The sequence below is a fragment of the Centruroides vittatus genome, unplaced genomic scaffold (genome assembly GCF_030686945.1).
Source record: "Centruroides vittatus isolate TY-2023 unplaced genomic scaffold, ASM3068694v2 contig_436, whole genome shotgun sequence".
Lineage (NCBI taxonomy): Eukaryota > Metazoa > Arthropoda > Arachnida > Scorpiones > Buthidae > Centruroides > Centruroides vittatus.
The window spans coordinates 2,227,156-2,251,722 of NW_027122237.1; the positions used below are offsets into that span (position 1 = coordinate 2,227,156).

Genomic DNA, 24,567 nt, shown 5'->3' on the forward strand with positions numbered 1-24,567 from the left:
ACCTGATCCTGTATGGCAATCATGAATCCTTCCGTCTCCCCAAAGAGGCATCCCTGAGCTAACCAGCTGTTTGACGCAGTTTTGTCAACAAAATCCTGGGCCAGATCGTAAGGATGCCTGCCATGGAGTGCCTTTCGAGCCCACGATTGCTTAATGGTGTCTATGCTTTTTATATGTTGTGTTGTGTCCATATGATGTGAGTGTAAGTTTAATGGTGTGTTATTCGAGTCTGCTAGAGTTACTGCTTTATGTAATTGTGATGTTTCTTGTTTTTTGTAGAAAAAACTCGCAGTGACTGTATTTGTTTGTAGTGAAGGTTAACTATGTCAATCAGGCCACGTCTGCCATCTTTACGTGGAAGGGTTAATCTTTCTGTGGCGGATTTAGGATGATGTTGTTTATGCTTAGTAAGTGTTGTTCTTGTTTTCCTTTGGAGTTGCTCAAGATCTGTGTGAGTCCAATGTATAACTCGAAAAGAATATGTGAGTACTGGGATGACATATGTGTTTATTGCTTTAACTGTGTGTTTTGCATTTAATTGTGTTCTGAGAATAGCATTTAACCTACTTTGGTATTCTTTAATTAATCTTTGCTTTATTTGTGTATGTTCTGTTAGTTTGGCCTGTTGGAATCCTAAATACTTGTAGAACTCGCCCTCTTCCATGGATTCAATAATGTCTCCATTTCCAAGCGCAAAATCTTCTTTCTTCAGGATTCCTTTTTCTATGTGAACTGTTTTGCATTTATCTAGGCCAAATTCCATTTGTATGTCCTTGGTGTATGAATGTGTGATTTGTAGGAGTTGATGGAGTTGTTTTTGTGTGGATGCATAAAGTTTTATGTCATCCATGTACATGAGATGTGACAGTGTAAACTGTGTTGTTTTTTCGTGTCTGATATTGTAACCATATTGCGTGTTGTTTAACATGTTGGATAATGGGTTCAGGGCTAAGCAGAACCAGAGAGGACTCAAGGAATCTCCTTGAAAAATTCCTCGCCTAATAAAAATTTGGTTTGTTTGTATGGAAGTGTTACTAACCCTGAGATGTAGTGTTGTTCTCCAGTGCTGCATAGTGTTTTGAAAGAATGCAATGAGTGATGGATGTATTTTGTACATGTGTAGAATATGTAGCAGCCAACTGTGTGGAACACTGTCGAATGCTTTTCTGTAGTCTATATATGCCATGTGTATGTTTCTGTGTTGTTTGTGTGCTTGCCGTAGAATGACTGAATCTATGAGTAACTGTTCTTTGCATCCCCTGTGGTTTCTACGACAACCTTTTTGTTGTTCTGTTAGAATGTCGTGTTCTTCAATATGTTTGTATATTTTGTTTGCAATACAGGATGTCAATAATTTGTAGAGTGTTGGAAGACATGTAATTGGTCTGTATTGTATGGGGTCTGTGGTATTGTTGTTTTTAGGTTTCATGTAGGTGATGCCCTGGGTAAGAAAATTTGGCATGTCTTGTGGATTGATGATGATGTGTGTTAGGTGTTTAGCTAGTTCCTGGTGCAGTGATGTAAACTTTTTGTACCAGAAATTGTGAATGTTGTCTACACCAGGTGTCTTCCAGTTGTGTGTTCTGTTAACAGTGTATTGGAAATCATGTATGTTTATTTCAACACAGGGCATAGTTGGTATGTTGTGCAAGTTTCTGTTCTCCTCCTCAATCCAGCCTGCTTCAGCATTATGCATGACAGCACTGGACCAAAGAGAAGACCAATATGTTGTGAGTTCTTCTTCTGTTGGTGTGCCACTGTGCTGTGTATCAGTGTTTGCTTTGTTATTAATTTGTCTGTAAAAGAGTTTTTCATTGTTTGTAAATAATTTATTTTGTTGTTTTCGTAGTGTACATGTTTTGTAACGTTTGAGTCTACGTGCTTTGGCAGCAAGTTTTTGTTTTAGTGTATCAATGTATTCTGTAATGTGTGTGTTGTGATGTTCATGTTTTGTGTGTGTTTTTATTTTCTTGAAAATGTTTTTGAGCTGTTTCCTTAATTTGGGTGTTATGTTGCTTTTAGTGTATTGTGTCAGCCTGCCTAATTGCTGTCTAATGTCATTTATTTGTATTTCTATTCTTCTCTGCCAGGCAGGCTTGTGATAGAATTGTGTTTTCTGTGTATTTGTCTGTGACTGTACTTTCAGTCCATGGTGTGTCACTACTGTGACTGCCCCAGCATAAACTAATGTATGAATGTCTGCGAGTGTAGAAATTGAATGAATGTAGTGTGGTATTAAGTGAGTGTTTACATAATTTAGTGTTTTTCCTACTTCCTTTGACGTGTTGATTTTTGGTATTCGTGGTCGTTGTGTGGGATCTGTGCCTGTATATTTAGTGAGTGTTTCCTGAAATATAAGTGAGAGCGTATTAACTAAATCCATGTCTATGTTATCAGTGATGGACGAGGAAGTGTCTGTAGTATCATTAGTGGTAATTGTTGTATGTGTGTTATTATCAATGCTTGTTACTGGATTATCCTGACAGGTTACGTGATCTTCATTAATGTTAGATGTTTCTGTCTGTTGATGTATTTGATCAGCAACCTGTTGTTTGATAAGTTCAAGTGTTGTTTGTGGAATAAGGTTGTTGTGTATAATTGTTCTTTTTTGATCAACAACCCTTTGTTCGGTGACAGTGAGGTGAGGATATTGTTGTGTGAATTTATGGTGTAGTTGTTGTCTGTATGCTGTCATGTTTGTTTCGAGTTTTGTGATGGTGTAATAATTACGGATGATAAACTCGTTCATTTCTACTGTCCATTTCATCCGTTGGCGTGGTTTTCCAGCCTTTGTGGTCTGTGGATGCATTGCCACAGAAACACCAAGGCTGGGTTGATTCCTCACATCTGTTGAGGGCATTGCAGTAGCCATGCTTGGGCCGGTGCTGCTTTCGCCACCGGTAACCAAGGGAGACTGTGGCCTATTTTTCGAACGTGAGCCTCTGCCTAACCCACGAACGCGGACCTTGTTAACCCGGGCGACGTCCGAGCCGGTATCACATTTAGATCTGGTTACTACCATGATACATATCTCCACAGAATGTGGGTGTGTGGTCACTCTTAGCTTCATTTCTCCCCATAGACCTTACTGGCATGGGTGTCCCTACCAGGAGCTTGTGCTCCAGCCTGCATTGCCCTATGGATCAGTAAAATTACTGGGCTCTCCCACCACGACCAGGTGGTGACCACGGGAGAGTTATTATTATTATGTTGGGTTAAGTGAGATATACTCGGTTAACACCGGTGGCTGTGTACTATGCCAGACCAAAGTCAAGTCATAGTAACCAAAACAAAAATTTAAAAAGTGTATCAGTGTGTGTGTCTGTATTCAGGAATTTCATCACAATATAACATGTATTCAATATAGTGGCCTTCTGTAATGTGATGTATGTGTTTCTGTTCAACTGTAACTTGCCCAGGCTTTTGTGTAGTGTGTGTGGTATGACCTCTGTAGAGGAGAGAACAACAGGTACAGTTCCAACCAAAATGGTTGACTATCAGTTGATCGATTGCGCAGCTGTGGAAATTGATAGTTTGTTATGCCAGGACGTTCTATCTCTTAGCAAAGGAGTTTCAGGTGGACTGATCCGATTTGAGCTGTAATAGGGGTGAGGAAATCGAGCCGGAGGGACTTAAGCGTGCAGTCAAGCGCACTGCAGGTTGACAAGACTAATCACTCATCGCTTGCCTAACACTGCGTGTGTGGCATCGGCTGTTTTTCTTTTAAAATTGTAAATTTGCTGCCACTGATTATCAGAAATATGATTTTATCTGTTATCTTTATACTTTTCTTTCTGTATAATGTTTTATTTACATTTATTTTTCTGTAATTTGAGACGATACAGCTTTAAAATAAACAGATCAGGTCTCACTTGCCAATAGATTATCTCAACTTTCATCGATTGTCGTTGGTTTTTTTTGTAATGGAGAGGAATAGATCCAGTGTCAATTTCCACTGTTAAGTGTTAATTGTTTTTGTGGTAATCTAAGTAGAGGGGAGAAGTTACTTAATAAACCGCCAAGTGTTTTATTACTGTTTAAACAACTGCTCCCCGGTTGTTATTTTTAGTAATTGGAGAGGGGTAGATTGTGTGTCAAGGTCAGTTAAAGTTTATTACTTTGGCAACAGGATGTCATCTGAGCTTCCACCCACTCCCCACCCTAAATGACAACAATGCGCTAAGTGTTTTATTACTATGTAAACAAACATTCCTTTCCCTGTCAGAAGTGGATCAAATGTCATGGTTACTATTTAACTGTATTGAACAGAATGTTGTCTTTGATATTTAACTATCATTTTGTCAGAACTCTTTATTTTTAATACTTTTCTTATAATTTATTTCCGCTTCGGTTATAAAATTGTTTTTATCATGTTTTAAATCCACGCGTTTTATAATACACTTGTATAAAGTTACAAATTAAAATTGCAATGCACATTTCATTGTTTTGTAAAATATTTATTGATAATACAATTACACATTATGCAAATGAGCACTCATTTAAAACATGATAGAAAAAATTCAGGAATTTTATCAAATATGACATGTAAATCGTGAAAATATTAAATAAAAATACATCTGAGTAAAAATTACCTTGTCCCGTAACCCACAGGAGAGAAGGTACCTATTTCCCCCCGTTACTGCATTAGTTGAACTTTTCGTGCAAGTAATTCCTCTTCTCCTCCTGTTTCTTTTAGTTGTTGGAACGTAGTGACTTCGTGCATTCCTTGTCAACAAAATAACTCTGGAATGAGTTGTCCGATCTTGGTGAAATTTTTTTGGACAACTCATCATTACTCAAAGATGAACTGATTAAAATTTTAACTTTCAAAAATGATCTGTTTTTGTAGAACTGGAGATAGGGGTTTTTCTTTAGTTTGGATCATTTTTGAGAGTTGAAATTTTAATCAGTTCGTCCTTGAGTGATGGTGAGTCGTCGTAGAAAATTTCATCAAGATCGGACAACTCATTCTAGAGTTATAATGTTGACAAGGAATGCATGAAGTCAAGTGTTAGTCGCTTCCTGCACGCACGTGTAGAAGCGTCATCTAGTGGTCGGAAAATATGACAAGCATTAAAACGGTAATTTTGAAAAGGTAAATGTTATCGCTAACTAGATACACAACAAATATAAAAAATCTTTATAGACTAATAAGTTAAAAAAAGTTTTTTTAACTTATTATTCTATAACATGGAGCAGCAGTGATCAATATTGATGGCTTTAGGATCCATTCTCTCCTCCGTCTTCCTATCGTTAGTATGAAATTTCGATCTCTAAATGAAGAAGCTGCACAGAGATTCCAGATTGAGATGAGGTCGCTCAAATTCATCATCATCGATGAAATGTCAATGATTGGTGCAAAAATGCTTTACATGATTGAGGGAGATAAACCCCGTAAAGATGGGTTGTCGTTTGGTGGATTCTTTATCTATTTGTTTGGTGATTTTCGTCAGCTTCCTCCTGTTAAAGATACTTTTCTCTACTCGAGTGTTTTTTTTACAATGTAATGTCCCAACAAGGTAGGGACCTTGTTGGGACATTACATTTCGCATTTGATTCTTTTGAGAAGTTCATTGAACTCAGTAATTCTCATAGACAAAATAGTGCAGATAGTTGCTTCACAGATGTCTTACAACATCTAGCTTCGGGTGATTTCTCTGATACAGATCTGAACATTCTGACGACAAGAAATTGAGCCTTTTTATCCAGAGATGAACTTGATCAGTTCCAAACGGCAGTAGAGCTATATCCAACAAAGGAGCAAGTTAAACAAAGCAACAAAGACTACTTGCAGTCAACTGGATGCTCTCTTGCTTATATAGCATCTGAAAACACTCTAGATATTGCCCTGCCTTTGTCCAAAGATGACTTAGCTCTTGCTCTCTCCAAGTATTTGAATTTCTCAGTTAATGCCAGAATCATGCTGAGTCAACTTATGGGTGCAAGGAGGTCTCGTCAATGGTTCACTAGGAATTATACGCTACATTATATATGCTCTTAATGCTTGCCCTCCAGCTCTTCCTCTGTTTATTTTAGTGGAATTCGATAGCTATCGGGGACCTTTCATCTATGGTAATCTGTTTCCAATAATTTCCATAATACGCTCTTCGAACGATGGCAGTATATTGCAATCTCGTAAACAGTTTCCCCTTACCTTAGCATTCTCGATGACATAAATCACAGGGATTAGCTCCTCCAAAAATCAAAATAGATATAGGGAAAAAAGAGACAGCTATCTGTCTTACCTATGTTACATTGAATCGAGTGAAAAAATAACTGAGTTAGTATTTTTAAAGAGTTGCAATAAAGATTGCTACGAGTCAATCTGTAAGTCCAAGTGATAGACAGAATTTCATGAAACGTTAGCATAGCAATTAATTAATGGCTTATTCTGACCTTATATTTGTACCTTTAAGTAATATAATAGAAATCAAATATATTGTTGAGAATGAATGATTCTTTGTTTCTTTTTTCCTCATAATCTAGAAAATAAAGGTGCGAGCAGCTTCGTTCCAACTACACGCTGATGTAGCATTACTTAACTAGTTAATAGGTTTCTAGATGAGCATTGTGTACTTGTCTCGAGAGTCGCATTGGGTAATTCTAAATTGACTGATGTGTGTATCTGATGATTGCTACATTTCTGAAGGTTGTTGTATGCCTTCAGATTGCTTCATATTATCCATAAGTTGATCTGATGTGTTGACTACGAAGATAGTATCACCAAGCACTCTGCATAGTATAAGTGATGTATGTATGGCTGCCTGTTTCTGAAGAATACTGATGTCAATGTTGGAATCTAATTGTTCTATGTTTTTCTTTGTGTTTTGCTGCTATTCCTGTTGCTCCTATTACTATTGGAATGACATTTATCTGTGTATTCCACAGATGGCTAACTTCAGATTCCAGAAGGTGATATTTGCTTAATTTTTCAATTTCTTTAGCACCAATTTTGTAATCTGATGGTACAGTTATATTTATTAAGAATGTTTTATTACAATCTTTATCAACATAAATTAAATCCGGCAATAAAATAAATCTGTTATGAGATACAGTGACATCAGTTTGGACAGGCATTTCGCATAAGATCTTGGCGAAAACATTTTGTTTAACCTGTGGTTGGGTTAGTGCTTCCTTCCACCATTGACTAGGAACTTCTATTTAATGTTTTCGGGCCAGGCACCAGTAGATGTACTGGGCAAGGCTATTATGATGTTTTGCATACCAAGTCCCCGCCAGTTTTTTGCATTCTGATATAATGTGCTACATGGTCTTGTCTTGTGTCACACACAGGCGACATTTCCCGTTTACTGTATTCTTTAGTATGTCATGTTGATAGCGTCTTTTCACATCACCCTGGTCCTGTATAGCAAATATTAATGATTCAACTCTTGGGGCTATTTGTTGCTTTTTAATCCACTCAAATGCAAGCTCTCTGTCTATATTGCCCTGATCTAATACCTTTTTAGGAAATTGATCATGTAACTGTTTGCTTCTCTATACATCATTATGCCGTTTTACTATCGATTTTTTTTTTTTTTTTTTTTTTTTTTTAAATTTCTTCATTTGTATGTGTATTTCCTTGTGATAAATGTAATTAATCTTCTATCTCCTGTGCTTTCTTTATTATTGAATATTTATCCCTACCTATATCATGCTTTACTATTACTTTGATCAGATGATCACTTTCCTCTTTTAGGCATTGGTTGTATTTAACTATTTTTACTTTATACATGTACTTTATGTTTAATAGTCTTCTTCCTCCCTGATTTATCGGCAAGTACAGTCTTTCTACTTCTGCTTTTTGCTGATGTGCTTTTTTAATTGCTAGTAGCTTTTGTGTTTTGACATCTATTTTCTTTAGGTCACTATTTTTATAGTTGGTTATACCAAATGAGTAAAGTAAGACCAGGGTAGCATATGTATTTATACCTTTTATTAGATAACGTGAATTAAGATGTGTGTTTTGAAGTTTTTTGATCCTTCTATAATATTCTTTTGTTATTTGTTTCCTAATGATGCTATGTTCTATTTTTCCCGATTCATGTACTCCTAAATAAAATCTCCTATTGCAAGTTGCTTAAAAGTCTTTCCACTCAGTAGTATATGTCCTTCTCCAACTGCACTGCTTCTATGTCCAGCAGTTATATGTAATACATTGCATTTATCCAATCCAAACCCCATCCCTATATCACTTGTAAAAATCTCAATGCTAGCCTGTAATACTTTTAGGTTCTTTCTATTATATGCATAAATCTTAAGATCATCCATATATAAGAGATGATTAATCCAGATGCTATCTTTCAGTTTATAGCCTTTCCCTTCATACTTATTTAGTATGAATGAAAGCGGGTTTATAGCCAAGCAGAACAACAGTGGAGAGAGTGAGTCACCCTGGAATATCCCACGTCTTATGTAGATTGGTTGAGTAGTGACTGAATCCTGGGAGCCACGAGCAGTCATGATCACTCTCCATGTAGGCATAGTCATTTGGAGGAATCTCTTAACCACAGAGGAGCACTTATAGATATCAAGAATTTTAAGGAGCCATTTGTGTGATACACTATCGTAAGCTTTCTGATAGTCTATCTATGCTATACTCAGATTTTTTTGAGAACGGTGTGCGTCCTCCAGTATTGCTTTATTTTACAAGATGATAATTACAACTTTGATTTTATAAAATGAAAAGTATTGCTTTATTGACCATTATGTGATCCTTACAACTTTTGGCTTCACGGTGACACTCCCTCTGTTCCTCTGCTATTATGCCATTCACATGGTAGTGGCTATAAAGTATGTTTGCTAGTACGTAAGTTAGTAGTCTGTGTGAAGATCCTAAAATTGTGCCGGAATTTCGATTGTTTACAAAATTGCTGTCGGGAAATTCTAGAAGTTCAATCGGATTGAGAATGCACATTGGGGTTATAAACTCGATCGACGTTAAACACTTAGTCTAAAACAAAACATAACACGGTAATGAACGGCGGAGGAGGAGGTCCACCAAGTGAGAGAGGGGCTTCGTCAGGGTGCTCGTATATAAGAGTTGAGATGTACACAATCAAAGAAAAACATGGGAGAAGAGAGACTTATGGTCAAGGACACCTGTTAGGTCATGTGAGCCTGGGACCATCTCGAGAAGGGGAGAGGCAGACACAGAACATCTGACTGATCAGTCTAGTCAGATGTCCAAGAGAAGGGGGGGCGAATGGTGTAAGTTATGAGGGTAGCTGTCAACGCCCATGCGCCGTCCCCGGCCGAACTTGGTTTTCGTCTTGCTTAGAAACAATAGACTGACCAATTGAAAAAAGGGGAAAGGGACCCAAGACCAATCAAGAGGGGAATATTCGAGGGAAAATCGTATAAAAACCTTTGAATCAAGATCGGAAGAGTGAGACGACGGGACTTTCTACCAGGAAGTGAACGACGGAACTCCAATCAGCCCCTGCTCCCTACGCCAATGTCTGTCACTGACTCCTCAGACTTGGCTGCCTGATTGCCCCGGGGCTCCATTGACGACTTTGACATCCCACCTATGATCGCCGTCCTCCGGAGCTCCTTCCGCCGCAGACAATCTAGATCGCACCGTGTGTTGTGCTATTGTAAGTTCACTTTAATATCAAAATAAACGGTTATTGTAAGACACTTGTCATTTTTGCCTCTGCCACCTCACCCACATAGGATCAGTCCCTAGGCTTTTCCTGACGTGCAATTAACGTATTGCCTCTAGATGTCGGCAACTTACATCTGTACATATTCGGTAGGCATGCTATAGGCCTCCAGTTTTTTGGGTCTTCAGAATTTTCATTTTTGGGTATAAGTATGACTTTACCTGTAGTGAACTATCCTTCTAACGTCTCTGTTCCTGAAACTATATTTGTGAATAATACAGCTAAGTATTTATGAACGCTAGTCAAATATTTAATGTAGTAATTTCAAATATAAATAAATAACAACTAACCCGTTACAAAGCTATACATTCACAAGAGCCGAATTATCGGGCTAGAGTTGGCTATAATAAATAAATAATTAATAAGACAATTTGGCACTAGAGCTTGGCGTTAGGTGCCATCTCTTACTAAACTTAATAATTATAATTAAATTAAATAAATAATTTTAATAATTTGGAACTGGAGGAAAAGAAATCGGCCCGAAGCGGGACTCGAACCCGCAACTTCTGCTATCCGTGCAGACACGTTACCAGTTACGCTACCCGGACCTTCAGTCCGATCGCCTCCTCCAGTATATATAAGCTAACATGACGACATCTGACGGTCATTACAATGCCGGCTGGGGACACATCCAGTGCCCACGTCCTCCCAAGGCACTGGGGAGGACGTGGAGGCTCTTGTGGATGTATGCTTTGTAACGGGTTAGTTGTTATTTATTTATATTTATACACCTTGCCGGGGTTGCGATGGCCGGTTGAGTGCCCACGTCCTCCCAAGGCACTCAACCGGCCATCGCAACCCCGGCAAGGTGTATAAATATAAATAAATAACAACTAACCCGTTACAAAGCTATACATCCACAAGAGCCTGTATATCTGTTAAATGGCCGAAGCTCACGGGGGGGGGGTAAGACCGATAAGGATTTTTCTCAAACAAAAATATGGTGATTATTAAATTTAATAACATACATACACATATTGAGGTTTACACGTTGTGACTGTATCGACAAATCCCTCCACCGGCTGGATGATTTGTTAACCGAATGCAATTAATAATCTAAGTCTAATGCTAAGCCTAATACTAACTATTACAATTATGATTAAATCTATTTACAAAAGTTACATTGACGACACATATGCTGGTCGATCGCTGGTAACTCTCCCAACGAATGAGAGAAATAACTATAGATCGGCAATAATCGTTTTTAAAGAAGTTATATAATGTAACCGTCGTAGGTGCACACAATGTTTTTGTCTCGATGACGATGGATTGCTTTTCTTGTCCTTCACAACTCAAACCTCGCTACATCAGACTTCCTCCCTCCTTACCTCCTTTTCTTCTCCTATAGTCCCTTGAAGTTCTTCCTATGAAGAATAGTCCACCAGAAGGAAACAAAAAGAGCTCCGAACATGGCGCTCCCACAATTTATATACCACGCCAATAAAATAAACAAAAGACACGCGAGCCATACGTCACAACCATAGACCAATCACGATAAACAACAACGGTAAAACCCGGTACGTGACAAACGGAACTAAGTATAGTATACAAGTACGCGACTAGGCGGTAAATTCCGATACGGAGTTTACCGAAGGAATAAACCAACATAGTGTCATGACACTACAAGCCGAATTATCAGGCTAGAGTTGGCTATAATAATTTATTTATTTATTCTAGCCAACTCTAGCCCGATAATTCGGCTCTTGTGGATGTATAGCTTTGTAATTTCAAATTTTATCTATTCCCGGTGATTTCCAGTTCAATAGTTTTCGTATAGCAAATTTTACTTGGCCTTCTGTAATCTCTTCTACTTCTACTGCTTTAACCTCACTTGAGGCTGTTTCTATTTCTTTAATCCAATTTGCTTCTGTATTATATTGTTTAGGATTAGATAACACTGATGTCCAGAATTCTACTTTTTCTTTACTTGGTATTTTGATGTTTTTAGTAGCATTGCCCCCCCCAAGCTTCTGTACAACCTATGTTCATTTTCATAAAATAATCTGTTCTGTTCCTTTTTTGTATTCATTTCTTCGTATCTTTTGATTCCTTTTGCTTGAGCTTTTACTAGATATCTCAGTAGATTATTTAACGTTATTTTTCTTTTATATTGCTTATGTTAAGTATAGTACCTACAGTTGTCTTCTGTATTTCTGTCTTCTGTAGTTGTCTAATATTTTGCCTTCCATTAAGTGGTCATTCTACTTAACTGGTCGTTGTTTTCTGATCTTAGACCAGGAAATATTGATCATGTAAGCAGATAGATCAGAATATTAATCAGTTAACTATGGAACCAGTTATTGATATTCAATCTGTACATCATTAATGTAATTTTTCAATTTGTTAAAATACTGTGTTTTGTTTTCAATGCCAATAGGATTTTTTTTGTTTCTTTGTATATTTGATTACTTTTATTGGAAAAGTAATATTTAAAATGGGATTTTTTGTTTCAAATTACTTCAATTTATTAATTACTATTTAATGTGTATGTTACCAAAATTTAATTTTTTGATGACACTGTCTATGTGTATTATGTAATTAAATATTATATTATGAATAAATACTTTAAATTTGATTACATAACATCATTTATAATGTATATTCTATTATGGTAAATATTATTAACGTTAAAATTTACAATAGATTATATACATATTTTTTTAGTATGTTAATGAAGTTGTGATTGGTGCACCCTATTCTGTAACATCAGATCTAATGAACCATTTTAAGGTAAAAATTTTGAATTATTAAGTTTAGTTGTTTTAAACATCTAGCAAAATTAAGATAATATTGCAATATATTTTTAGGTAGATTATGTTTTTCATGGAAGTACTCCTATTCCACCTGATGTTGATGGAAGTGATCCTTATGCTGTAAGTAAAAAGAATTTTTAACCTGTTTGTCATTCTGCTTGCCAGGGCCGGATTAACCCACTTTGGGTCCCAACCCAAGACATTTTCTTATCGGGCTCCTCCCTCTCCCACAAGAAGAAATATAAGAACACATTTTTTGTAGATTTTAGAATTCACAATAACCATATAAAAAGCAATATATTTTTTGTTTATTTGTTTATTATATACAGTTGTCCAACAGAAAAGTAAACTATCTTATTTACAAGTCTTTTCAAAATAGACAGTTTGACAGGGCCCTTCAAAAAACCGGGCCCTAGACATTTCTCATTTGTCTATGCGAAGATCCGGCCCTGCTGCTTGCTTTATATAAATAATTATTTAGCTATTTATTCAGTATGCTTGTTATGTAAAAAAATTATACTGAAATAAAAAACTAGAATGCCTTTAGAAAACAATTGAGATTTACAATTGTTTTCTAAACAATAAAAACAGAAGATAACAAAAATAAAAAGACTAAAGACTTCCTATATGCATCACAGTGGTACAGTGGCTAGAATATAGTGTGTCGTTCGTGTCTAAAAAACAGGTTCCAAGATAAGCACTTTACACTAGAGGCGCTGTTGTCACTACTTGATGTTGTTTACATTCATAGCAATAGAGCTAAAACCATATCCTCGCCACAGAAGAATTATATTTTTGCCATTTTAGTGGAATCAGAAATCCTGCATTTTTAAAACATTAATTATTTCCATAAAATTAAAATAAGTTTTATACTTAATGTAATTGAAATTATTTTTATAATAGTTCTAACTTACTTCAAATTACGTCAGAGTTTTATCTTTATAGCAATATTTAAACTGTCAAAGTAAACATTAATTTGTTAACTTGATTTATTAACATTTTCTATGGGGGCTAGGATTATTTTGGATGTTTAAATTTTACATTAGTTGTGATGTTGTTAAGAACGGATTCACGTTTTTACCGTTAGATGCACGACCAGTTTTTGAAATAATCGTTCTTTTTAAATTCGAATTTTTTGTTCGTTTCTTTGTAAACATTAACTGATGATCTCTTAAAGGGATCGAAAACGTTTTTATAAAAATTAACGTTATGCTGGACACGTTAAAGGTGTGAATATATTTAATTCTGATACTTAGTTCCAGTAAGCATTTCTTATTATATAGCATGAAAACATTTTATTTCTGACTAAAATTTTTTAAATGACTTTATTTTGTATGTCTTATTTTTAAATAATATTGTTTCTTTGTTTTTTCTTCCTGACATTTCTGTATTTGTTTTAAATAAAAATGCATTTTTGTTATAATACAAAATCTTAGAATTTTTTTAGTTAAAGCAATTATGTGAATATCACAACCTACATATCTTATCTTTTTATATCCTAAATTAGATAAAATATCAAGTATACTCTCTTCGTGTAATTTATTGAAACTAAAACACACTAAGTGAATTTTTGATATCACATATAAGATAAAATAGTGGCATTGAAGGATATATCAATCCTCATTTATCAAACTCCTTTGTAAATCCTGCACATTCTGGATGTATATCAGTTGCATTAATAGATTTTGCATCAAGACACTTTTTACGATTGGTGCAGGATGTTTTCGGTAAAAACTTTCTTATCACATATCCAGTAATAAATTAATTGCAAATTACTGTGTTGATGAACAATATCTGAATATTCTAGTTTCTCACATTTTAAATATTCATTAGCCTTTAATAATTTTCCACTTTCAAGAAAATTATCAATTCTAAAAAATCTGAACTGATCATTCTTCATAAATTATTCTTTTGGACATATTAAAGAGCTAATAATATTGGGAAAAGTATTGCCGTTTCTTGGTGTTTTAGCTAAATTGTAAAAACTCAAACATTCTACAATAGTTAAAAATTCATCAGGATTAGGATGATCATTACAACCCTTGGATTGTCTAATGATACTAAAGAGATTTTACAGCTTATCTCAACTTAATCTTGCTGTCATCAAATAAGTAAAATTACACTTCACTCTGACACCGGGGATGAAATACTAAATACTGAACCTGTTACCGGTGTAATTTGCGTGAAAAAATCCTTCTTTCCACAAACGTTTTCGAGCTTTCCAACTAGCTCTTCTTCAGGTAGAGAAAAAATTCCGACGAAACACTTCGAAAAAGGAACGTAGAAATTTAAATAAAAAACCGAATCTAAAAATAGAACGCAGACGTTTAAACAAAAATATGGAACTCGCATAACAAACGAACATTAAGGTGGTCATGTGCATTCGTGCACTGATGTTGGTATTTATAAATCGTTGTTTATGAGGGCCTGCCACGCTATAGAAAGATTAATCTCATTTTTCCGATTTATACATGTGGTCCGGTGGTTAGCCTTACAGATGGATATAGCTCCCGCCCTTTTTGGTTGCTCCAGGTGGGGCGTAGTGTCGATGATGTCAGCTTTGTCGAACTCCGGTTCTATAACGGGATCAGATGCAAAGGTGGTTAGGGCCGTGGTGTACCGCCTGTGCTGAAGGTCCGCTTGATGTTCTTGTACTCTGGTATTTAAAGATCGCTTGGTTGAGCCGATATATAGAAGGCTCTCGTTACATCTGTTATCTTTCAGCAGGATAGAGTACACGCCAGGAAGCCTGCCACGAACTGGACTGCATTTTCCATTTCTGAGGATGTCGTAGATTGTCGGGCATCTTCAATAGGCTATTTGTAATTGTTGTTTTCTAGCGATCTCGGCATATATCGCTTTAACATAATGGGTTAAAGGTGACTGGGAGGCGTGTACGTTCATCCTGGCCAGTGTTGGTCTTCGTGCGCGTAGTGGGTGCGTATTGTGAGCGTTGAAGTTGCTCAATTAGACGGTGTGTTAGACCATGGTAACCGTGCTTGGCTGCTATCCTCTTGATATAACTCAATTCGGTGTTGAGGGCTTGCGTGGTGGACGAGTGGGAAAAGGCCCTTTTAATCAAAGTATTAAATGCTGCAGCCTTGTAGGTGAATGGGTCAGATGAACCCACCGGTATGTATATAGAGTCGGCATAAGGTTTACGGTATACCGACGTGACGATGGCGGATCCTTCTACTTTAATGTTTATATCCAAAAAATGGACCTCAGTATTGCTAGATTGTTCCATTTCCAGCGTTAGGCCGTAGGGATTATCGTTAACGGTTTGTACGAAATTTGAGATGTCAGGTATTGTCTTCCACATGATGAGGATGTCGTCCACATACCTCCTATAGAGTAAGATGTTCGGGAGGAACAGCGGAAGTATTTTTCGTTCCAGTTGCCTAACGACCATCTCGCATAGGTCCCCGGATACTGGGCTACCCATGGGGACTCCTCTTTTTTGTTTGTAGACTTCTCCATCGAACGCAAAGATAGAATTATAACAGATCAGATGGGCTAATTCAATGACTTGGTGTGTCAATGCTTGTTACACCAAGTCATTGAATTAGCCCATCTGATCTGTTATAATTCTATCTTTGCGTTCGATGGAGAAGTCTACAAACAAAAAAGAGGAGTCCCCATGGGTAGCCCAGTATCCGGGGACCTATGCGAGATGGTCGTTAGGCAACTGGAACGAAAAATACTTCCGCTGTTCCTCCCGAACATCTTACTCTATAGGAGGTATGTGGACGACATCCTCATCATGTGGAAGACAATACCTGACATCTCAAATTTCGTACAAACCGTTAACGATAATCCCTACGGCCTAACGCTGGAAATGGAACAATCTAGCAATACTGAGGTCCATTTTTTGGATATAAACATTAAAGTAGAAGGATCCGCCATCGTCACGTCGGTATACCGTAAACCTTATGCCGACTCTATATACATACCGGTGGGTTCATCTGACCCATTCACCTACAAGGCTGCAGCATTTAATACTTTGATTAAAAGGGCCTTTTCCCACTCGTCCACCACGCAAGCCCTCAACACCGAATTGAGTTATATCAAGAGGATAGCAGCCAAGCACGGTTACCATGGTCTAACACACCGTCTAATTGAGCAACTTCAACGCTCACAATACGCACCCACTACGCGCACGAAGACCAACACTGGCCAGGATGAACGTACACGCCTCCCAGTCACCTTTAACCCATTATGTTAAAGCGATATATGCCGAGATCGCTAGAAAACAACAATTACAAATAGCCTATTGAAGATGCCCGACAATCTACGACATCCTCAGAAATGGAAAATGCAGTCCAGTTCGTGGCAGGCTTCCTGGCGTGTACTCTATCCTGCTGAAAGATAACAGATGTAACGAGAGCCTTCTATATATCGGCTCAACCAAGCGATCTTTAAATACCAGAGTACAAGAACATCAAGCGGACCTTCAGCACAGGCGGTACACCACGGCCCTAACCACCTTTGCATCTGATCCCGTTATAGAACCGGAGTTCGACAAAGCTGACATCATCGACACTACGCCCCACCTGGAGCAACCAAAAAGGGCGGGAGCTATATCCATCTGTAAGGCTAACCACCGGACCACATGTATAAATCGGAAAAATGAGATTAATCTTTCTATAGCGTGGCAGGCCCTCATAAACAACGATTTATAAATACCAACATCAGTGCACGAATGCACATGACCACCTTAATGTTCGTTTGTTATGCGAGTTCCATATTTTTGTTTAAACATCTGCGTTCTATTTTTAGATTCGGTTTTTTATTTAAATTTCTACGTTCCTTTTTCGAAGTGTTTCGTCGGAATTTTTTCTCTACCTGAAGAAGAGCTAGTTGGAAAGCTCGAAAACGTTTGTGGAAAGAAGGATTTTTTCACGCAAATTACACCGGTAACAGGTTCAGTATTTAGTATAATTTGATAAAATACACAGAAATTAGAATACAATTGTAAGTTAAATGTATAAAATTTCATGTCTAAAAATTCAAGATAGTATAAATAAAAGTTTTTTAAATTTATTTGATGTGAATTTTTCTTTTGATTTGTATTTATGACAAAAGCAGATAGTTAAACAAACAACTCTAATAAAATCCGATACAATATATTGGGTTGTTCGGAAAGTAATTTCGTTTTTTTATTACTATAGGAATTAGATGTATTTTTACCAGCCAATTTTATTTTAAACCACATTTTTATTATATACTTAGACAGCTGACATTTTAAGGCTTATTTGTAAAAAATTTTGTTTGATTCTGTACAATTTTTTTTTTTTTGGTGACCCATCAAATATGGAAAATTGAAAGCATCATTTTTAGCATATTTTACTTTTTTATAACTAAAAAATCAAAACGCTGTTCAAACAAGAAAAAAATTGTGGTACATGTTTGGAGAAGATGTGTTGAGAGAAAGACAGTGCCAAAACTGGTTTACAAAATTTCGTTCTGGCAATTTTAATATCGAAGATACACCACATTCCGGATGGCCATTTGAAGCCAACGAAAACAAAATAAAGGTACCGATCGAAGCAATCTGCCGTATAACAACACATGAAATCACTAAGAGAGTAAATCTGTTAAATTGAACCGTTTATTATTACTTAAAACGAATTGGTTTTGTTTCATAGCTCGATATATGGGTTCCACACATTATTAAAGAGATGCTGTCTATGGTGGGATTTTAAAGAAATTTGTTTTTGAGCTTTTACCAGACAATTTAACAATTGATTTGAAAGTGTACTGCCGTCGAGTAAACAAATTGAGTAATATCATCAAACAGAAAAAGCCAGAATTGATTAACAAACAAAGTGTAGTGTTTTACCACAATGATGCCAAATTTCACACAAGTTTGGTAACTTGTCAGAAACTGTTATAGCTTAGATGGGATGTATTATCACTCCAACTATATTTGCCAGATCGGGCACACTCAGATTATTACTTGTTCTGGTCTATACAAATTTTTTTTAACTGTAAGACATTTACTTGAAATGACAATGTCAAAAATCACTTGGATCAGTTTTTTGTAAACAATGATCAAAATTTTTGAATGTGAAATCATGCTACTACCAGAAACAATGACAACAGGTATTTGACTAAAATGGTCAATATATAATTCAATGAAATATTTATTTATTATAAGAATATTGCGTTGATTTTTCTGTGGAAAAAACGAAATTACTTTCCGAACAACCCAATATTACTAAAGCCAACTACTGCTGTATGCTATTGGGTTATATAATGGCTATAATATTAGTTATCGGGCTATTATAACCTTTATATAGCTTGATAGCATACATCAGTAGTTAGCTTTAGTAGTAAAGCAGATAGTTGTTGAAAAGCTTAAGAGAGTAAAAAAAAATTTTTTAATTTTTTACTCTCTTAAGCTTTTTTATAATTGTTAACCTTTTATCAAAAAATTTGAAAATTTTTTTATTGATTACATAATTTTAATTGATTTATAATTTAGGTTATAGAGTAATGAACAGATACTCTTAAATCTTTAAAAATAATTTTGATTCTTTTAGTGATTATTGTGTAAATGTATAAAATTTTAAGTTAATGTAAAATTGATTATCTATAAATATACATAAAATAAACGATATCTGTTATATGATGATAGTGTTAACTCCTTCAGCCTTATTCTGCAATCTCTAATGGCAAAAAAAAATCCTCTAAAAATTTTATTTTTTTATATCTATTAATTATTTCCACTTAAATATGAATCTAACATTAAAAAAATTGCCGGGAAATAATTTCTGTGAAAAAAACGTCCCCCAAAAAGTTATTTCCAGAACAACTGTATAAAAAGTTAAAAGCATTTTTAAAAGATTATTTTTATTTGATAAATATAGCTGCAGGGAGTGTTGTTCATTCATTTAACAAGGCGTGAAATTTCACATGTGCAGTCTACATTGTAAACAAACTGGTTGACCTTGGAAACAGCTGGAGGCAGCTTTTCCGGGTAGTTCTCAAGTACGATTCAGGGGATTATCGGTTTAAAGCTGGAGGGAAGGTAACTTACCGCATCTGTTCAAATATAACACACTATTTCTGATTTTGATTTGTTTGATTTTTATGCTATTAAAATATGAGGGGACCCAAAAAAAGGTATGGGAAAAAAATTTTACTGAAGAATAAAAAAAAATAACCTGCTGATGTCATAAAAAACATCCAATAGCATTTTAAAATATTTTACAGAAGTCAAAACGATCAAATAGAAGTTTAGAACGATTTAATCTATATATATTATATATATATATATAAAAACAAATGTATGTCTGTCAGTTTGTTTGTCCTTCATGCATTACTACACCATTTATCCGATTGCCAAAAAACTTTGGGAAGTTGTTTAATACATTCCTGCGAAGGTTTCTGGCACATGTGAAGACCACCATTTCCCTCCTTTCAAAAATATATTTATATATGGATTAAGGCTTTTATGTCCAACAGATGGCGCTAACTTCCGACGACCTAAGTTTGCTTTTCTGTGAGGCATTATGTTTTTCTGTGAGAATGGACTAAAGCAGATCATTTTCTATCTATCTATATAAATAAAATATAACGTTCGTTTGTTCCTACCGATTCCTTTGAAATTTTGACACCACGTTGCATTCGAATACGCACGTGTTTTTATATAATATACATGTCGAAATTCCCCCCACTGGGGGGAGGGACAGGATTAAGGCTTACTGTGAAGAACTTTGCTTCTATTTATACTATTTTGCATGCGGTTTTTTGCGTTTTTAATTGCGTTTTAATAGGTTACGTCAACGAGAATATACACTAAAAAGGGATTTTTCGATATTCCTCAGTGGGGAAAGAGACAGGATTAAGGCTTACTGTGAAGAACTCGGCTTCTATTTATACTATTTTGCATGCGGTTTTGATTGTGTTTTAATAGGTATGTCAAGAGAATGTACACTAAGAAGGGATTTTTTGAAATTCCCCTCACTGGGGAAGTGTTATACATTTATAATAGATACATTTTGAGCCACAACAACGTATGTCCGGGTCAGCTAGTTAATTTTATAAAAAAATTCCCATAAAAAAATAATAGTGCGATTAATTATGTAATTAATAAATCATCATAAAATATTTTTCAGTCAAAAACATTCATAAAATTTGCATAGGTGATAGATAACGATGTATATATACTGATCCATACATTTTTGGAAAAGTTATAAGTCAGGGCCCTTTTTTTGAGGCCCTTAAGGCCTATGCCCGAGTTATCTCTGGTTAAGTTCTGCACATTTGCACGCACAGCCCGAGATATCTCGGGTTAAGGGCTTAAGGAATTAAATAGTTTTAAATCAGAGAAACTTATAGTTAAATTTCTAAGTATTAATTTATGGATGTTGTATAGATTACTCCCTATGGAATTTTGGGACTTTCAGTATATATATTAACTCGGGACTGAGATGAGTTTAACGATACCATACTTTTGGACTGGAGACCACAAATAAGAAAGTTATCATATTTATGATTTCTTGCTTTTCACAATGCATTCTATGCCACTTTAGTTTTTCACTAGGTGGTGCTGCTTCTAGGTCAGTATACGTTTCCTTTCCTTTTTTTCTTTTGTTCAAAAACTACCATGAATCAATAACTAGTGACGTTAAACATGCGGCAGCCTGCCGGTGGCTCCCCTCCAGGCAGATTCCATCGAGAGCACGAACAGTCAAATGCCACCTAGAGGAAAACTCTAAAATGGTGTAGAATGCATTGTGAAGGGCAAGAATCGTAAATATGATAACTTTATTATTTTTGGTCTCTGGTCCAAAAGTGTAGAGTATTGTTTAACTCGTCTCGGTTCTGAGTTCAGATATATACTCAGTCTTTAAATTCCATAGGGAGTAATCTATACAACAGTCTAATTTATTATTATGGTTTTCTTTGATGTATATAGGAATTATATATTTTATTGTGTCTGACTTATTATTTTAATTTTTTACATGTAACATAACAGAAAAAATATGTACAGAACAGCAATGCTTTTTAATTTTTTTTTAATATTTTACTTTATATTCCATCTGTAATTTATACTTTGATTTTTAAGAGATTGAATAATATATATCAATATTTTTATTAGTTTCATTCATTTCTTTTGTATAATAAATTTTTAAGTTACATACAAAATTTCTGTATATATATCAAAATTTTAATTTTCTAAATTAAAATTTAACAAAAAAATTTAAATTTGTAAGTTAAAATTTATTGTCTGTTCTTTATTCTGGCAGTATAATGCTGGTTTACGATTATTTATAATATCATCATCCTACACACCGGGTGTATAAAATATAAATCGAACTCACTTGTGCCTATTGACCGGTGTGAAATAAATAACTTCAATTCAACGAACGTTTTCTGGACGCCTTCCGTGTCCTTCTTCAGGTTAACTGCTGGATTCTATTATTTTTAAAAAACTGCGTTCCGATCTTTTAAGAACAAATTCAAATGAAGATAGTTCGAAAGCGCGATGACCATCGCGCATGCGCTATATCTGTCGTGCTCCTTGTCGTACTGTATCATATTCTTTTTAATCTTTGTATTCTTTTTTATCTTTGGGTCACATGATTTCATGTGTTATCGGACCCAAATAAATCTTTATGCATCCTCTTGTAATAAAGTTTGCCAAGCAAGCGAAAGAGTTATCTCGTCGCGTGAATTAATGCATGTTGTTTTAGTTTGCGCTTTATGTATCTCTATCGCTTCCAGCCATTTGAGGTGTTCCATCCGAGTCGTTTTAGTTATTAGCGTGGCCCCCGCGAAGTCCACATTAATGCCCGGTTCAGAAGCGTACACTGCAAGCGACGTGGTAGCTCTGTTGTATCTTATATCCGCCTCGTGTTCTTTAACCCTGACTTCCATAGAGCGTTTCGTTGATCCTATGTAGATCAGATCCCTATTAAATCTCTCGTCCTTTATCGGGATTCGGTATACGCCTGCCATTCTATTCGGGTCCGATGGGTCCTTTCCGTTACGTAACAAAGTGTAAATGGTTGGGCCTCTCCTATAAGCAACGGTGACCTTACGTCTCCTTGCGATAGACGCGTATACGGATTTCAAGGTCGGGTTATATGTGATGGGTATTCTCTCCACCTCCGTATTTTGGTTGTTACTTTGTGCCACTGCAGGTGCGTTTTGGCTCATTCGTGCTCTTTGGCGTTCCGCCATTCTTGGAATAATGTTGCGGTAGCCGTGTATATCCGCAATCTTCTCAATATGTTTCAACTCTTTCTTAAGCGCTTGTTGAGTGGAAGAGTGCGTGTATGCCCGTCTGACCAATGATCTAAATGCTGCTATTTTGTATTGGATCGGGTCGCATGAGTCACTCGGGATGTATGTGGGGCTTGCACATTGTTTGCGATACACAGAGGTATGGATGTTGTGCGAGTCAATCCTGATATCCACATCCAAAAAATGCACATTGGTATCACTATGTTGCTCAACTTCGATTGACAGACCATACGTGTTATCATTCATCTTTTCTACGAATTGCGCCAAGTTCGGTGTTGTCTTCCATACGATGATGACGTCATCTATATAACGTCTGTATAGTAGGATATCGTTGGTGAATCCCGGGAGTGTTTTGGATTCGAGTTGTCTCACCACCAACTCACACAAGTCCCCTGACAGTGGATTTCCTCGAACACATGCAAGAGAAACGGAGTGTTCCCAATGACAATATTTCGCATCCACCTACCGCCAGGCAATGAGAGCATAAAGAAGAAAGTCAGATGGATGTGTTTGAACAGGGCCATAAAGACGACCAAAAAATTAGTATTTTCCAGTCTAGCGAAACTAATACAAGTTGAAAACATATTATTCCAACAGGACCCCCGCCTTTTGGAGATGGAAAATAATAGAATCATAAACATGGCCGATAGACTTCGAATGAATCTAAGAAAGCGGTACAGCAAGAAACTGAATTGGATTTTAAGGTTCCAAATCCCTAAAGACCAAAGACAACATCAATGCCCGTACGTTGTGTGGGATAATTTACAAATCCCTGGATTTGTCAAGGATATTCTCAAGTTTGGGCCAACATTCGCACCGACACGTCCTAATGCAGAAACTTTCACATCCACGATACCGGATTTAGAGCTATTGATAAGAGGCCTCACCGACACGCAGAAAGAATACTACAGATGGGTAGCCACACTCAAAATTAAAAACAACAGGAGTTCCAAGGAACTTCTAGTTCTGAGAGAAAATATCAAACGCACGGTTAGATGGGCACGTCTGAACAAGGTCACGATCACCAGAGCAGACAAAACCAAGAACATAGTAATCATGAAAAGGGAAACATACGAGAAAGGGCTGAAGGAATACATAGACGCAACTCAATGCAATCAGGTTGGAAGTAACTGGGTAGAAAAACTACATTCACGAGTTAAGAGATTGTCGTGCTCGAAATTGGCCAAGAAGCTAGAACTAAAGAACATCACAATGGATACCCCGGACGTACCCAAATTATTTGCGTTCGCGAAAACGCACAAAGAAGGCCAACAGTTTCGTCCGGTTGTGGATAAAACCAAGGCTCCCACCCGTAAGTTGGAAAAAGCGATTCACAACATAATTGTTCCACACATGAGCGGATATCAGTTCACCATCTCTAATCCGGAAGAATTAATCATTCAGTTGAAACAGATCACCTCCCCAGCTTACATAACGGTGCTGGATTTTAAATCGTTGTATCCTTCCATCAAGATACCACCGTGCTTTTGCGCACTTCGAGACTTCCTGTTTACGAAAGTAAATGACACAGCCCTCCACCAGAATGTGTTGGAATTAGCGCACCTCATGTGTTACGGGTCGGTGTTTCAATTTAAAAATGTAACATACACACAATCGCGGGGTGTCCCGATGGGAAGTCCACTGTCAGGGGACTTGTGTGAGTTGGTGGTGAGACAACTCGAATCCAAAACACTCCCGGGATTCACCAACGATATCCTACTATACAGACGTTATATAGATGACGTCATCATCGTATGGAAGACAACACCGAACTTGGCGCAATTCGTAGAAAAGATGAATGATAACACGTATGGTCTGTCAATCGAAGTTGAGCAACATAGTGATACCAATGTGCATTTTTTGGATGTGGATATCAGGATTGACTCGCA

The 24,567-nt window shown here is 36.4% G+C and overlaps 1 protein-coding gene across 1 annotated transcript in view; it reads left to right on the plus strand.

The window, feature by feature from the left end:
* The window catches only part of Pect (phosphoethanolamine cytidylyltransferase), a 125,058-nt gene that overhangs the window by 89,923 nt on the left and 10,568 nt on the right, over positions 1 to 24,567 (plus strand). Inside the window, exons 13-14 of the mRNA XM_067272359.1 lie at positions 12,333 to 12,398; positions 12,476 to 12,541. Coding sequence (XP_067128460.1) covers positions 12,333 to 12,398; positions 12,476 to 12,541 — 132 coding nt within the window. The remainder of the gene's footprint in view (positions 1 to 12,332; positions 12,399 to 12,475; positions 12,542 to 24,567) is intronic.